Source organism: Macaca fascicularis, chromosome 9 (assembly GCF_037993035.2).
Source record: "Macaca fascicularis isolate 582-1 chromosome 9, T2T-MFA8v1.1".
NCBI classification, from domain to species: domain Eukaryota; kingdom Metazoa; phylum Chordata; class Mammalia; order Primates; family Cercopithecidae; genus Macaca; species Macaca fascicularis.
Window position 1 is genome coordinate 25,762,875 of NC_088383.1, and position 16,467 is coordinate 25,779,341.

Here is a 16,467-nt window from a genome sequence, read left to right on the forward strand (position 1 = left end):
TGTATAATTATTTTCATACTATGGATACTTATATGCATAGAATGTATACATTTAGAACAATAAGAAGTTGGTCATAGTGGTTGCTTATGTGGAAGGGACATGAGAAAGATGCCTTCTTCCTACTTACCTTTGGGTAAATTATACATTTTAGGTCATGTATATACATTACCTAATCACACACAGGCAAAAACAGCAAAGTAAAAATTAGTTCCTAATAAAATCAACAAGTGCAATGTTCAAGCTCATTCACTGCAACATTGCTTTTAATAGGAAATATGAAAACAATTAGCTGTCCATCAATAGGGTACTGGTGAAATATATACACCTACACAATTCAACACCATGCATCTACAAAAAGGAATGAAGAATATGTATGAATAAAAAAATGAGCTTTACAGCATTAGTAACTGAAAAAGGCAAATGTTATTGCATGCTCTCATTTAAATTTTAAAAAGTGAGATGAATATACATATGTGTGTGTAATTATTATGTTTGTGTGTATATATATACACATTTGTTTTTATATAATATTTATAGAAAAGTTACATTAAAAATTGATAACATTAGTTGTCTCAAGAAAAGAGAACTTGGTAGCAGAAGTTCAGGAATGGGATGGATATTTTTTATTCCAAAAGAATTCCACAGATGTTTTTCACATCAGCAATATCATTTAGATAAGTATATGTTCTTGCTTCACAGACATCACTGACTTGAGTGCCTAAGGTAAGGCAGTTTGAAGAAAAAATATACTACCCTTGTTTTCTATATCGGCACCTCCTTTAGAATAAAAAATCTACATCTAAAGGCCATATCTGCATGTGCAGTTTTAAAAATTAGTATGTGCATGGCCTTTTTACACCAGTCCTGTGAAACACTATCTTTCAGTTTGCAGGTATAATTGGTATTCACTTACTCTGTTGCTAATCTCAGTTCTTTCTCATCAAGCACGTTATGTAGAAAGAAAAAAATGCTATTCCCTTTGGCTTCACTCAACAATTTTTAAAATTATGAACACACAGTTTTTTTTTTTATTCGTGGCCTCAGACATTGTCCTAAGAGCATAGAATGTTCTTCTATCATTGGAAACTCTCATTCTAGATAAAAGAACACATGCCATTCCTTTTTTTACTTTTCTTTTCCCATCCCTCTCCTTCTCTCCTCTCTCTCCTGTTCCCTCTTTCTCTCTCTCCTCTCTCTCTCCCTTTACCTCTTTTTCTCCATCTTCTTCTTTTCTTCTCCTTCTCTCTCTGTCTCTCTTTTTTTAAATAATAGCACTGGCTTCCTAGAGAGACCATGTATTTAAAGTACTTAGAAAAGTAACACTCTGTGGTTGAAAACCTCAAATGACTGTTGTTAAGGAAGTTTTCATCTGAAAACACTGAAAAATTAGTGACAGTTCTTGCTTTACTTAACATTCTTTCTAGTTTGTCAAATCATGTTCTTGGGTTGACACGTGTTGGTGCAAATCATTGGTTCTGTATCCACCAGGGCTTTCCTGCATTCTGATCAGTTTGGAGACCAAACTCTTGTTTGCAGTAACTTGAAATAGTCTTAGAGTTTTATAGTTATGGACCATTAGGACTGGAAGGAGGGTTGGACAAAATCTGGCTCTGTTTCTTTGTATTACAGATAAGGAAAATGAGGCTGAGACTCACTAAGTGATTTTCCAAAAGTTACATAACTTGCTGTCAGTCAGACCTGCTGATTTTTTTCAAACCATAGCACGTTTCAACAGAAAGAAACTAACTCTCCAGAAAAATTATCTGGCTCTTTTTTTCCCCCTGATCTATGTTTGTCTCTTACAGGGAGTAACCAGTGTTTACAAATAAATCAAATAAAGAACTGGGAAAGGAGCGAAATTAGATGGTTCTCTTGAGAGTTACTTATGATGTTCACCAGCACTGGCCTCCTTAACTGCTGAAAAATGTCTTTGACCTTTTGAAAAGTTTCCTTCAATTTGGTATTCAAACTGTATTACTGTGGACTGTGTTAATAGGCATGGTGGATCCCATACTAATGTTGTGACTAGTGTTAATGGCATTAACATGTCTAGAAAGAGCAAAGGATTCAATGGTGGAGTTTGGACTACAAATAATGAAACAGAGGCCAGGGTATCAGTGTAGACGTTGACCTGTGTCCTACTCAGAGCCAGGAGAAAGTCTTGGCCAGGGTGTTGAGAATGTCATTCCCATTGTCAAGGATCTACTTTAGGGAAAAGGTGCTCCTTTCTTGAATTTTCTTGGCTTCCTGGTTTTCTTTTGACCTCTCTGGACACTAAACTTTGTTTTGGCCTTTCATCTACGGACTCCTTCTCTCCCACCTTACCTCTAAATGGTAGTTGCTGAGAGCTCATTCATTGCCTTCTCAGTTTGTCCCAAGGTGATCTCATTCACGCTGATGAATCTGCAAACATACAGGTCTACCCCACTTCTCTTTTGATACAAAGCTCTCGCTCTTTCAATGTATCTTTCTGTCTCTTGATCTAAACTTCCAACTAGATGCCACAATTTTCATAAGCCTAACATGTTTAAAATCATATTCTTGATATCTTTACCACATTCTTCTCTTAAACTGCTCCTCCCCTAGGTTTTCCCAGTTCAGAAAACGGCAGCCCCACCGCTTGCCGCCCCACTGCCTGGCTGCTCAAATCAGAATTTGGTTGTCAATTTTGAAACCTCCCTCTTCCCCCGTTCAATCCATCACCAAGTTATATTTTTACCTCCTAAATATTTATTGAAGCCAACAGCTACTCTTTATCTGCACTACTACAACCTTGGTCTGTGCCACTATCTTCTTTACCAAGTAGTCTACTAACTAGTCTCCCCATGCTCATCTGATCTTCCACTTCAGTCCACATAGCGAATGATCATTTACAAATACTGACTGCCTCGTGCCACCTCTCTGCTTAAAACGCATCAGTGGTGCCTGCTTTCCTCCTCTTCAGCTTGCAGCTTTCTCCCCTTTTCTAAGTTCACCCCAGCCCCATGGCTGTCTTGCCTATCCGTCAAGGGTTTCCTGCCCCAAATCCTTCACACATTCTTCTCTCTGCTTGGAATTCTTTCCCCTCTGCAACCCTTTTCTTCTCAGCTTTTCCCAACTTCCACTAATTCTTCAGTCTCATTTAAAATGTCAGAGCCTACAAAATCTGATTTAGGATTCCCTTGATATTCTCTTGCATAGCATCCTGTTGTTTTTTTTTTTTCTTCCAAAACACTAATTTCAATTTCTAATTATAAATGCATTATATTTGTGTGATTATTTCTGTCTTCCCAACGTAGCTATTTTGTTCACCATTATATGCCTAGCAACTAGAACAGTTCTTGGCACATGGCAGTCAATATGGGTTGAATGATAATGAGTGAGCTATATCAGCTGACAGACTTTTTACAAAATAATTTTTTTTCTCTTGGCTCTGTTTTAGCCAAAGTACTTGTTGGGTATTTTTTGTTTGTTTTGTTTGTTCAAGATGGAGTCTCGCTCTGTCACCCAGGCTGGAGTGCAGCAGTGCCATCTTGGTTCACTGCAACCTTCGCCTCCTGGGTTCAGGCGATTCTCCTGCCTCAGCCTCCTGAGTAGCTGGGACTACAGGTGCATACCACCATGCCCAGCTAAGTTTTGTATTTTTAGTAGAGACAGGGTTTCACCATGTTGGCCAGGCTGGTCTTGAACTCCTGATCTCAACAGATCCACCCACCTCAGCCTCTCAAAGTCTGCGATTACAGGCGTAAGCCACCGTGCCTGGCCCAAGGTACCTTTTGATTATGATTTTTCTTCCCACATAGCTTGACAACTGGGACAGAATGCACTTATTATGGAGATTTATTTAGCTGAGAGGTATTTCTTAATTTAAAAATTGATGTTCGGGCAATAACTCATGCTCACATAGACTTTAATTCATGTGTGTCTGACTCTGAGTTTCTGAGAACAGGGAAGCATGGGTCCTCAGGTCAGGTCCTGGGACACATTAATTCACTAATAAATATCACCCATGAGGCTTTGTTGGACACAACCTTGCAGACCTTTCTCAGTGACTCTCTGGCATCATTACTGATTTAAGCTTATCTATCTTTTTGGAATGCCTGTGCTGAGTAACTTAGGATGTATTGCCAAATTTTTGCCAGTTACTAGAGATAAAAGTTACCAAATATAGTTATCATCTGTGTGTGCCACTGAAGAGATTAACCAGGCTAGGCTAATCTCAGGCTAGAACTTCTAAGCAGTTCAAACAAGTCCTTTTCTGCAGCCAGATTTTATGGGTGTGGGAAATTCTATTGATGTTAATGGGCCTAGCACCAACTGGACAAAAGGACTACGGAATTGAGAGTTCTTAATAGTAAGTCATAGTATTAAGTTGTCTTTCTACATGCCAGGGACTATGCTGTTATGCACATATTGTTCCATTCATTCTTATCATAACTCTACAGATCATGGAATGGGTTAACAACCCCATTTACAGAAAAGGAAAACATGGTTTAGAAAGGTTATGTAGCATAGTTAGTAAGCAGCTGAGCTGGAATGCAAACCAGAGGCCGCCTGACTTCAGTATCTGAGCTCTTAAGCACTACGTGAAATTGCCTCCTCCCACTTTGATTATGTGTTAACTGATGGGTATGGAATCATCTGGTTTGTTTAGTAGTCAAATTCTCTATCCTCCAACTCTGACTTATGTCATGATAATAATGTCAAGAGATCATTAAAATACATGTTTGGGTACGGTCCATTACTTTATTCATTAAGGATTTTTTGAGTATCTTCTCTATACCAGCTGTCCTGCAGATTCTAAGGAATGTAGATGAAAAGATACACAGTGTCTTCTCCCCCACAAGCTTGCAATTTCATGGAAAACAGGCAAATAACCAGATATGCACAATACAATATGACCAGTGCCATAAAGGAAGACCAGATTCTGAGGAATCAAAGAGGATTGTCATGGAAATGTGATGTGAGCTGATGAAGACTAGGGATTTGCCAGGCAGCTATGTAGGATGAGAGAAAGAAAAAGGCAGTTTTCTGGGCAGAGGGAACCATGTGTGCAGATCTGGGAGGCCTCTAGTACCTCAGTACTATCGGAATGCCAGTTACAATGGGTAGGGAAGAAGCAGCATTTCAAGAAATCAAGCTAAAAAGATCACAGACAAGGGGCCAGACCACATCAAATCTTTATTCTACCCATTCTTCCTTTGAACAGGAAGAGAAACCAAGTCAAACTAGCTGCATAATGAAGTTTGACTTTTTAGTTTCAGGTGTCTACTCCCAAGTGACTGCAGTCTCCATGTCTCTTAATTCATGCTCTCAAGAGAGAGAGAATCTGATCAGTCACTGGCCAGCTGTCCAAGTCAGGTGTTTGTCCCTCTTCTGGGTGATAGGATGACCCAGGTATATATGTGTATGGATTGGGGGAGGTTGAACTGGCTTTATCCAAAGTTGGGATCCCATGGTAGGGATCACCCTCCCAGGAACAATGGATGGGAATGTTTCACTCTGAAGGCTGTGTGAAAGAAAAGCAACAATGTCCATCTAGGACAACAGTGTAGACCATAGAGAAAAGTCTAGATTCTTTAGTAGACATTTACAGAAGGCAAAAGAATTAGCTGTTAAAACCACAAAGTTTTCATTTTAACATTTAAGGCAACTCCCACTCATGACTTCAAAGCATAATATCCATAAGGCTAAAGTAATTAGAATATTTTTGCATTGCTACCGATTTTGAATCATTTAAAAATGAGTATGTATAGCAATCATTTCACAAATAAAATACTTACCTAAACATCTCATCCTGAACTGGCAGAGAAAGGCTGCCTGGATCAACAGAGCCACTAGACAAAAGGAGAGTGGGCCCCTGAGTGACTGAGGGAACAGAGTTATACCCCTACCCTTGGTCGCATTGCACAGTGATGTACATGAAAAAAGTATCTGTATCAGGCAACTGAGATTTGGAGTTAGTTTGTTAAAGTAACTTAAGTTGCTTACTTAGCGATGCAAACGGGAATGATATGCATCATTTCTAGGCCTGGCCTGTGCATGCCTCTCCCTAACTCTGGATCAGGTGCATCCTACCCACTCTGTAAGTCTGGGTCCCTGAGTGACTGCAGAAAAGGGTTCCTGCTGGCCTGCTCACAGCAAAGCACTGCTATGTTAGCAAGAATTGAATATATGTTTATGTAATTATACATTTTGGAGTGTACTATCACAGCTGTTAGCCTACCCTAAATAGCAACCAACCATTCTTGGTAAGTGAGAACGTATCATATATTATCCTTTATTTTATATCCACCCTAAGTTAATAAAGGAATAAAGATACTCATACAGACAAGTTTCAAGTGAATCTTCAAAAAAATTGTATGTGAACTATTTTTCTTTAAGTAGCCAAAATAAGCTTTTCTATAAGGCTTCCAAATTCTGTGTTTGCAAAAAAAGCTTGAAAGACTCCCATATTTTGTTTTTCATGTTGTCCAGAGGATAAAAACCAGTGTAAGTAGTAGGAATGGTTACTTCTCTGATATTTTATAGTTGCATATATTTTACCCAATTTTTCTAATTTAAAATTTCATAAAATAACTTTTTCCTCCTAGATATTTAGAGCTATTTTTCTTATTTTGGGTTGAAAACAGCTCTACTAACATAAACTTATTGCTTAATAGATTATGTAATCTTACAAATGTAACTTTAGAATTCATAAAATAGATAAGTAGAAAGGACCAAAAGGAAAAAAAACATTTAAATAAGATATGCATAGTGAGTTGTGGAATAAAACAAGAATATCGAAGTTAGTATGCTAGAAAGGAGGCTATTCTCCTTAATCATCCTCAGTGATGCCTTTTACAAGTTGTAGTCTTGATTTTGTAAGTTGTCTTCTTAATTTTTCTTCCTCCAAATAGAAGCCTTTCATCATATACAGTGTTATGAATACTGAAAATATTTATCACTTGGAATAACTGCAAATGTCATGGGCCACAGGAAAATACATCTTTTGCATTTGTGGAGTTCAGAAACAATGTGTTGGAGACACTTAGAGTAGTAAGAAGGCACATGTTACCATTTCCAGTTCAAAATACTTAACAGTTTTCAAAGTTGTGCTGTTGGTATCATGCACTGCAGGAAAAAAAAAAAAAAGTGAAGTTTTGAGTGCTGACTTTATTTTTCAGTACCTAGAAATTAATGTTTATGTGAAACATGTAATAATAATGAATTACATTGTGGAACTGGAACACATATTCTCAAATGTAATAGTTTATATGTGGAAAAGGTGACACTAGTAAAAACAAAATTTCTTCTTGTGTAAGTGAATAACTCAATTATTCTTTGCACATTGCCTAAGCATTCTGATTAAGTCTATTTTTATTCTCTTCATAGTATTTTCCTTTTTGAAAAACGTGGAGTTTTATTTTTATATTTTCCATGTTTTTTTTCCCTGCATTGAAATTGCTATACTTTAAAGATCCATTCTTACTTATTGGCAATATAAATAATTTTGTGCTTTTCAATTACACCAATGTCGTGTTCCAGTTGTTTCATTTCTTCTTCCAGCCTCTGCTTGCGGATCTTCTTTGGTATGGAATCTATAAAGACCGAGAGGGACTGGAATTCTTTATGCACCTCTTCCCAGTTCTTTTTCAGCCCCTGCAAATGGTCAAAGAAACTTGTAAATACCAAAGCAAACTGCAAAAGTAAAGGAAATTGGAAAAGTTAATCGGTAATGAAAAATGTCAATAGGTAAAAGAAACTGACAAAAATAACTTCTAAAATGAAATGTATTTATCAAGTACTTGGCCACAGTAACCAAAAATACTGTACAGAGGCCAAATCCCATCCTTGACTGTGTGCTCAGTTCCCACTGGGAGTATTTGTTTGCTCTGTTTTTGTTGTTACTGTACTTGTTTTTACCATCAAAAATGTACATGCAGAGTTATGAGTAGTGTGAAGCTAAAGCTCATAGCAAATATGTGGGTAAAAAACAACTTAGAACAACATTTTTGAACAGGAAATTGTTTTGTAAAATTTTCTTTTTTATCTTCATTCTTCAACAGAGAAATCACATCAAAAGACCTAATTCTGATGTTCATGGCCATATTTTCTTATTTCTAACAAATGGGATTTGTAAAATTGCTGAAATTCACTTGCACAAAAGAAGATCTTCTAAGTGTCTTTTCAATATATTAGAAAGAACCAACTGCCCTCTATATAGTTAAGGGATCTATAGTTCCTATTAATATATTCTATAAATGATTGAAAGGTCATTAAATGTAACACACATGCTAATTCAGTAATGTAGCTAACGTTTTCTATTCTCACAAATCAACAAATGTAAAATTAGGGATCTCTTAGGAGCAATAAAGGTTATTTCTGTTTCTGCATAATTACCATTTTTTATCACAGTGCCCTATGGGCTCCATAGACAAAATGGTCTTAAACTAATTAAATTAATTCAATGAAATTTTATAAGTCAACACTTTTTAATTATTCATTATGGGCACATAGATTATTTTATTTACACAAAAGCAAAACAGAAAGTGCAATTTAAGATACTGCCTTGACGGTGAATTGCTTGAGTCCAGGAGTTCGAGACCAGTGTGGGCAACATGGCAAAAACCTGTCTCTACAAAAAATACAAAAAATAGCCAAGTATGGTAGCATGGGCCTGTGGTCCCAGCTACCTGAGAGGCTGAGGTGGGAGGATCACCTGAGCTCAGGAGGTTGAGGCTGCAGTGGGCCATGATTGTGCCACTGCACTCCAGCCTGAACAACAGAGTGAGACCCTGCCTGACAGCAAACCCAAAACCAAAACCCAAAAACTAAAAATACTACCTAGAAAACATGGTCCTTGAAAACCATGGCTGTACATATATGTGTAAAAGAGGATTAGAAGTGACTCATATAATAATGCCTTCATCGTAAGCTCTCACGGTACAAATTTAATCTTGTAGAAACTTCCGGGGACAATAAAATTTCAATGATTTATTTCCATGCTTCGATAAAAGGGCTGATGACAGGTCATGGCACACTGTATAGAAGAGGTTGGTTGGGGAATGGGGCAACAAATTATGAGACCTTCTTGAGTGAGCTAAGGATCTGGGAAAGGAAAAGGATAGAAGAAAAAGTATCTAGGTTAAAATTTAAGAAGAGGAGGCTACACAGTTCTTGATAGTGTATGCGATGTATTCCAAAAAGAAGCCCTCAAAAGAATTCTATTTCTCCACAGCCTTTCATTATGGAATGTGAAATAGGTTCCCACAGTGCTCCACAGGGGTGTCTATTGCAGAGAGGAAGTCTATGTATTTGTACACTTGCGGATATCAAAGGTTTTTCATAGCTAGTTGGGTGATATTTCCATATTACTTGCAGTCACAGCAGCTACAGTTTTCCTCCATATTTTCTTTTAAAGGATAGTTTGCTTTTATCTTCCAGTGTGTACAATAACGTTTGGATCAAAGTCAACAGTCAGGGATGGAAACTAAATGTAGCAAATATTTCATATTATACTGAAATAGGCTACTTGCTGACTTTAAGAGGTTTTTTCATTATTTCATCTAAAAAGATATTTCATGTGTTGCAGCAATAGCGATTTTCCCTTATTTTTATTTCTTAATTTTCCTCTCTTCTATTTTAATGCTGAAATAATATTGTTCATTTTGGAAAAAATTCAGATAGGGAGACGTGATCTTATAATAAGAAGGGCCTTCAGTTTCATGCTCCTTTTGCACCCCCCGCCACCCCCAAACATTCTCCACCTTATGGGGTGCTCCCAGCTCTTTTGCCCTTTGGCCCCAGTTCAGCCACAGAAAGCCCTGGAGGGCGGACAGTAAGGTTGGGGCATTTCTCCTCCTCTCCTAGGACAGTCTGGACACGGGTTCTAGCTGCATTCATCTATGACTGTGACCCTCAGCCCAGCTCCAGCTCTCACTGGATTCTGAGAGCACTGCTTCTTCTGCCTGCTGCCCTTCAAGCCTAGGTGGTGGTTAATTCCTATTGTCCCTACTCCTGGGGTGCCTCAGTGCTTCTTGTTGGTTCCCTTAACCCTACTTCGCTTCTGTCAATAATTCCTTCATGAATTCTCTTCAGTGGCCACTACTCATGCCTGTAATCCCAACACTTTGGGAGGCTGAGGGAGGAGGATTGCTCGAGGCCAGGAATTTGAGACCAGCCTGGGCAACATGGTGAGACTCCCTCTCTAAAAATAAAAAATAAAAAAATGAAATAAACAGATTACAAAAAAACCCAGCCAGGCATGTTAGTATCCCAGCTAGCAGTGAGCCGTGATTGTGCCACTGCACTCCAGCCTAGGCAATAGAGCAAGACTGTCTCAAATAAATAAATAAATAAATAAATAAACAAACATAAGTTCTCTTCCAAGTCCTAGCTGAGTGTGCCTTCGATTTCCTGCTGGAGCCCTGACCGATGCAGCCTCCCTTTGCTACCTCCTCTGCAAGTATGTGTTCTGTAGTGGGGGAAACACCAGCCTGGCAATTGGTAAATGAGTTTTGGTCCCTGTTGATGCACTTGATAGTTTTGTGACCGAGGACAAATGAAAATCAAACTCTAAGTTCACTGACACTGAGGACTGTGTTTATTTTGCTTTCTACAGTATCCTTCTGGCTGGAACACAGTAGATATTCAATAAATAAACGAATGAACAAAGGGGCCTGCTTAATGTATTAGTATTAAGGGCTGGGCATAGTGGCTCATGTCTGTAATCCCAGCACTTTGGGAGGCCGGGGTGGGTGGATCACCTGAGGCCAGGAGTTCTAGACCAACCTGGGCAACATGGCAAAACCCCATCTTTACTAAAAAATACAAAAAAAATTAGGTGGGCGTGGTGGTGCATGTCTGTAGTTCCAGCTACCTGGGAGGCTGAGGCATGAGAATCACTTAAACCTGAGAGGTGGAGGTTGCAGTGAGCCAAGATCATGCCACTGCACTTCAGCCTGGGTGCCAGAGCAAGACTCCATCTCAAAAAACTTTATTTATATATATATATATATATATATATATATATATGTGTGTGTGTGTGTGTGTATATTTATATACATAAATAAAATTTATTTGTATATATTGTATATACGTCATATATAATTTATATATAAAATATGTATAAATAGAGAATTTTGGAATTTAATTGGTGAGAGGAACTATGGATCTATGTACATGTGGAGATATGAATGTGTGTATGTATGCAGCTCCTCAGTTTCATAAGGTTCCAAGGCACCAGTCACCACTGGAGGATTATAGATCTTTAGCTGGCCTGAAAAATGTAGAGTGACACAGCATATATATATATATATATATATATATATATATAGCCCTCATTTTAAAAATGAGAAATTTGGAATCACTAGACCAGACGATCCTGTCCAGGTATAATGAGACTGTTATTTTATGAAGAATGAGCAGAATGTGGCTTACTCAGGGGCACACAATCAGATTGTCATCGAACTACACGCAACTCTTGCCCAGGGAAGGATCAGGGCTCATCAGGAGGCCGGCCAGTGGCTTCGTTACTATGGCAGCTCTGCTCCCTGGCTCATAAGGCATCCAGTGGAGGATTTGCTATTGTCACATCAAAGGGTAACTCTGTAGTGACCGTAATAGGAAGCTGAGGGCTGCTTATCTCCTGCAGCCAAAAAGACACAGAAGGGAAGGACCTGTCACTTCTGAGTTCTTCGTCATATTCCTATTTTTCAGCATCATTTAGGTGTAAAATCCTGGCTTTCACAAAGGCATATACTTTCTGAAAATGGGAACATCCAAATGAGAGAGACAGAATGGGCCACAGACCAGAGCTCTCCCTGAAAATGACATGCCAATTCTCACTTCCATGTCTGCCAGCCTTCCTTCCTGCCTGTCTGCCTTCCTCCTTTGCAGCAGACCATTTCTGAACATCTGCGTTTCCACTGAGCACTGTGCTAGGCACTGGGGATGCTGCTGTCAGCAAAGAGACACCGTCCTTGCCTTTGAGCCACTCCTAATGTCTGGGACACGCCGTCACTCTACATTTTCAGGCCCAGCTAATGATCTATACTCCTCGGGGGGGGGACTAGTGCCTTGGAACCTTGTGAAACTTAGGAGCTGCATACATACGTACATTCACATCTATACACGTACATAGATCCATAGTACCTCTCACTAATTAAATTGTACAATTCTCCATAGTAGACATTTAAAAAAATCTTATGCCTTTTAAAATATCCTCAGGGTTTAGCATTTAAGAAATGTTTATTAAGGATTATGATGACATTGATAAAATGTTAAGAATTTATATCAGCATATGAATCCACTTTTCAACAGATTAATAAGACACGAGAAATGGCTTCGTGGGATGTTTTCAAAATGAAAAAAAAAAAAACCAAACAATTAAGTATTATTTCTACCTCTATAAGAGAAAGTATGACTATAAAAACCAAAGAGGTGCTTGATTAAACACTTATACAAATGATGAAGCAGAAACTCTGCTTACGCCCCCTAATATTTTAAATGCTTCAGATAAAAGTCCTGCATTAAAAAACCCAATATAAATATATCTTTAAGTCTATTTAATTAAAAACAAGAGAAACATATGTGAAACCTAACACCTGTTTATTTAAAATTTTGGACATGTGGCTTATAGGAAAGAAAAAAAAAGTTGTTTTAAGGACACTTTCAATTATTCTAGAGCTCCATCTAGTGAAAAATATCTAATTTATTATTCTTCACAAACTCAGGGGCATAAAAATGAAAATAAAAATGCTTTATTTGCCTCATTTCATGCGTGTTCATTGTAGAGGAAGGTAGGCTTCCTTACAACCGTAGTTCAGGAGAAAAACAGTTCACCAAATTGGAAATAAAATATTATTCAGTGAATCCCTATATTATAACTTTTTGCTCTCTCCAAAGAGTAAGCTTTGCTGTATGTAGTTTTTAACTGTAATCCAAAGAGATTGTTCTGATTTCAAAATCAAAGTGCTGCCATTAATCATCAAGGTGCTGGTACACCTTTCTTTCAGAGGTGATCCAAAGAGTTACAGATGAATGTAAATGGCAGAACACACACCTGCAGAACCGCCTCTCTTTCTTCATCGGAGAGCCTTTTCATAGCTGCTTTCTTAAGGTTTTCCTGGATATAGCGATCATATTCTTCTTGGGCTTTCTTTAGTTCCTCGTTTCGCCTACATATGTATTCAGGTGTGACACCATAATCCTAAGAAGATTTTGCAGAAAAAAGTAATCAATATTTTGTATGCAATCTTATATATGTGTACACATCAACCGATGATGGGAGAAAAATAAATGGTACAGACTTAAAGCCTTTGCTCAAAACCCTGTAAATTGACAAAATTCAGTGATTCCCCCCGCCCCTCGTTGAGAGCTAGTAGATTTCTGCCTTTTAAAATGGAGTTGTTATTGGCCAGGCATGGTGGCTCACACCTGCAATCCCAGCACTTTGGGAGGCTGAGGGGAGTGGATCACTTGAGGTCAGGAGTTTGAGACCAGCCTGGCTAACATGGTGAAACCCCGTCTCTACTAAAAATACAAAAATTAGGTGGGCATTGTGGCATGTACTGGTAGTCCCAGCTATTCAGGTCGCTGAGGCATGACAATCTCTTGAATTCAGGTGGCTGGGAGGCGGAGGTTACAGTGAGCAAATATGGTGCCACTGCGCTCCAGCCTGAGTGTCAGAGTGTGACTCCATCTCTAAATAAATAAATAAATAAATAGATGGAGTTGTTACTGCAGTTGCTTGTTTTTCCTTTTCTTTTTTTTTTTTTTTCTTTTTTTTTTTTTTGAGACGGAGTCTCGCTCTGTTGCCCGGGCTGGAGTGCAGTGGCCGGATCTCAGCTCACTGCAAGCTCCGCCTCCCGGGTTCCCGCCATTCTCCTGCCTCAGCCTCGTGAGTAGCTGGGACTACAGGCGCCCGCCACCTCGCCCGGCTAGTTTTTTGTATTTTTTAGTAGAGACGGGGTTTCACCGTGTTAGCCAGGATGGTCTCGATCTCCTGACCTCGTGATCCGCCCGTCTTGGCCTCCCAATGTTTTTCCTTTTCTGAATGTTTCCCACGCCTGTTCTTGGCTGATACTTTACTCCTAAGAGTTGGCTTTTCTACCTTCTATGTTCTTCAGTTTTTACCTGAAACATCTTGAATATGATATTCAAGAGTTGGCTTTTCTACCTTCCACCTTCTACGTGCTTCAGTTTTTACCTGAAATATCTTGAATATTTTGAAGTCTCTTTTTCGTGGTCTTGTTAAAGAAAAGACAAAATCTTCCAAAACATTATAAAAACATGTCCCCATCCTGTGCCTATAAAAACCCCCAAGACCCTACCTAGCAGGCAGGCACACAAATGGCTGCACGTGGAGAGGAACACATCAATGGAAGGACATATAAATGGAGGCGGTCGAGAGGAGCATGCCAACATAAGAGCACACCGTTGGGCACTGGCATGCTGGCAGGCCATCGACCAGTGGAACGACACAGAGTTTGGACGGGGTGGTGGGAGGAGAGCCCGAGTCACAGAGCTGCCCGGCTCCAGGGAAAGTCCATCTCCCTTCGGGCTCCCCCATCTGCTGAGAGCTACTTCCACTCAATAACACCTTGCACTCATTCTCCAAGCCCACGTGTGATCCAATTCTTCCAGGATACCAAGGCAAGAATCCTGGGATACAGAAAGTCCTTTGGAAGCCCTCTGCCCTTGTGATAAGGCAGGGAGTCTAATTGAGAAAACACAAGCCGCCTATGGACAGCTAAATTAAAAGAGCACAGCCTGTAACACATGCCCGCTGGGGCTTCAGGAGCTGCGAACATTGACCCATAGACACTGCTGTGGAGTCAGAGCCCCACAACCTGCCCGTCTGCATGCTCCCCCTAGAGGTCTAAGCAGTGGGGCACCGAAGAAGTGAGCCACAGCCCTATGGTACACCCAGCAAGGGGAATAAGACAACTTTTCCCATTTCACAGCGACTGACAGTGAAACCATCAGCTATGATTCTTTCAGCTTAGTAAATGCGTTTGATTTCACCATGTGTAGAAACAGGACTACTACGTATTCCTTCTTTAAAAAATATTTGAGAATGTACTTGGTGTTAGGTATACTGGTGAATAAAAAAGGCAAAGTTTCTGTCTTCAGGGAATTTGCATTCTATGGTGACAGAGACTCACCAAAAATAGAGAATGAAATAATATGTATGTGTTCTGAAGTAAAATAAATAAGGATAGTGAGGGAAAAGAAAATACTAGCGGCCATTTTAGATACACAAGGAGGTCGGGAAGGACCTCGCTGAAGAAGCAGCAGTTGGGAGGTATGGTAGTCATTAAAATTCTGACAAACATTCTGTTTTCCTTTTGGACACTTGGTAGGACAACACTTTCCTGTGTTGTCCTCATAAAGTAAGATGTAGCCATATGCCCCGAATTGCTCAGTGTCAGTGGAGGTGACCTCTGCCACTTCTGGATAGAAGCCTTAAGAATTAGTGGATGACTTGCTGTGTCTTTTCCTGTCTGGTCTAGTGACAAGCAATGTTTAGATTTTTCTGGGTCCTGGAAGAAGGAAAAGAAGCAGAGCCTGTAACAACCCTCAAAGGGCATGTGGCGAAAGCAAACAATAACACTTTGTGGTTTTAAGTTACTGAAATTTGGGGGTTGTTTGTCATCACAGTGTAACTTAACCCATCCTGACTGAACAAGGGATAGAAATCCTAGATATAAATGTGTCTGGAAGCTGCAGAGGACAACACAAATAGACTCTGGGAGCCCAGTATTCTGGTCAGTTGGTGCAGTGAGACAGGCCAATCCACTTCGGAAAACACTGAGGGAAACACCTCATTACAACTTAATAACAATAATGGAGCTTCATCATGATGATTCTGCAGGATCACAAAAAGATTAAGTTATATTTGGCATACTCTGTTTAAGAAGGAGAATGACTGGGCACAGTGGCTCATGCCTGTAACCCCAGCACTTTGGGACAGCTAGGCAGGAGAATTGTTTGAGCCCAAAAGTTCAAGACCAGCCTGGGCGACATAGTGAGACTCCCATCTCTAAAAAAAATTAAATTACATTTACTTTTAAAAAGAAAGGGAATGGCATGATACAGTTCAGGAAAAAAACTCACAAATGAGCAAAAGCGTCAATGATCTGAAATATTTCTATGGGCTGAATCACCGGAGGCTAATGCATACTGTTAATAAAATTGCATATATTATAATATTCACTCTTTGTTCTTTTATTAGGTGTCATATTTTGTGCCAAGTGCTCAATATATTTTATATTATTTAATCCTCACTACGACCCTGTGATAAATCCAATGGATTGTTGGAAATCACGGTTACTAAGTGGCAGAGTTACAATTTGAAATAATGTCTTTACTACTATTGCTAAATACCTCATGTGATCATCTATCCTTGCTTGTTTTCAGAAATCGTTTCTCATGGTACGAATGGCATATAATTCACTTGGAACTGAAACAGGAGTTCACTCATTTTATAAAAATATGACATTG

General features: G+C 39.2%; 1 protein-coding gene across 4 annotated transcripts in view; it reads right to left on the reverse strand.

The window, feature by feature from the left end:
- Positions 1 to 4,705: 4,705 nt before the first annotated feature.
- ENKUR (enkurin, TRPC channel interacting protein) overlaps positions 4,706 to 16,467 on the reverse strand; it is a 79,446-nt gene continuing 67,684 nt past the window's right edge. For all 4 annotated transcript variants that reach the window (XM_045399704.3, XM_045399705.3, XM_074001252.1 and 1 more), the window contains 2 exons: positions 13,025 to 13,171; positions 4,706 to 7,620 (listed from right to left, as the gene is read on the reverse strand). In XM_045399704.3, coding sequence (XP_045255639.1) covers positions 7,447 to 7,620; positions 13,025 to 13,171 — 321 coding nt within the window. In that variant the 3' untranslated portion in view covers positions 4,706 to 7,446. The remainder of the gene's footprint in view (positions 7,621 to 13,024; positions 13,172 to 16,467) is intronic.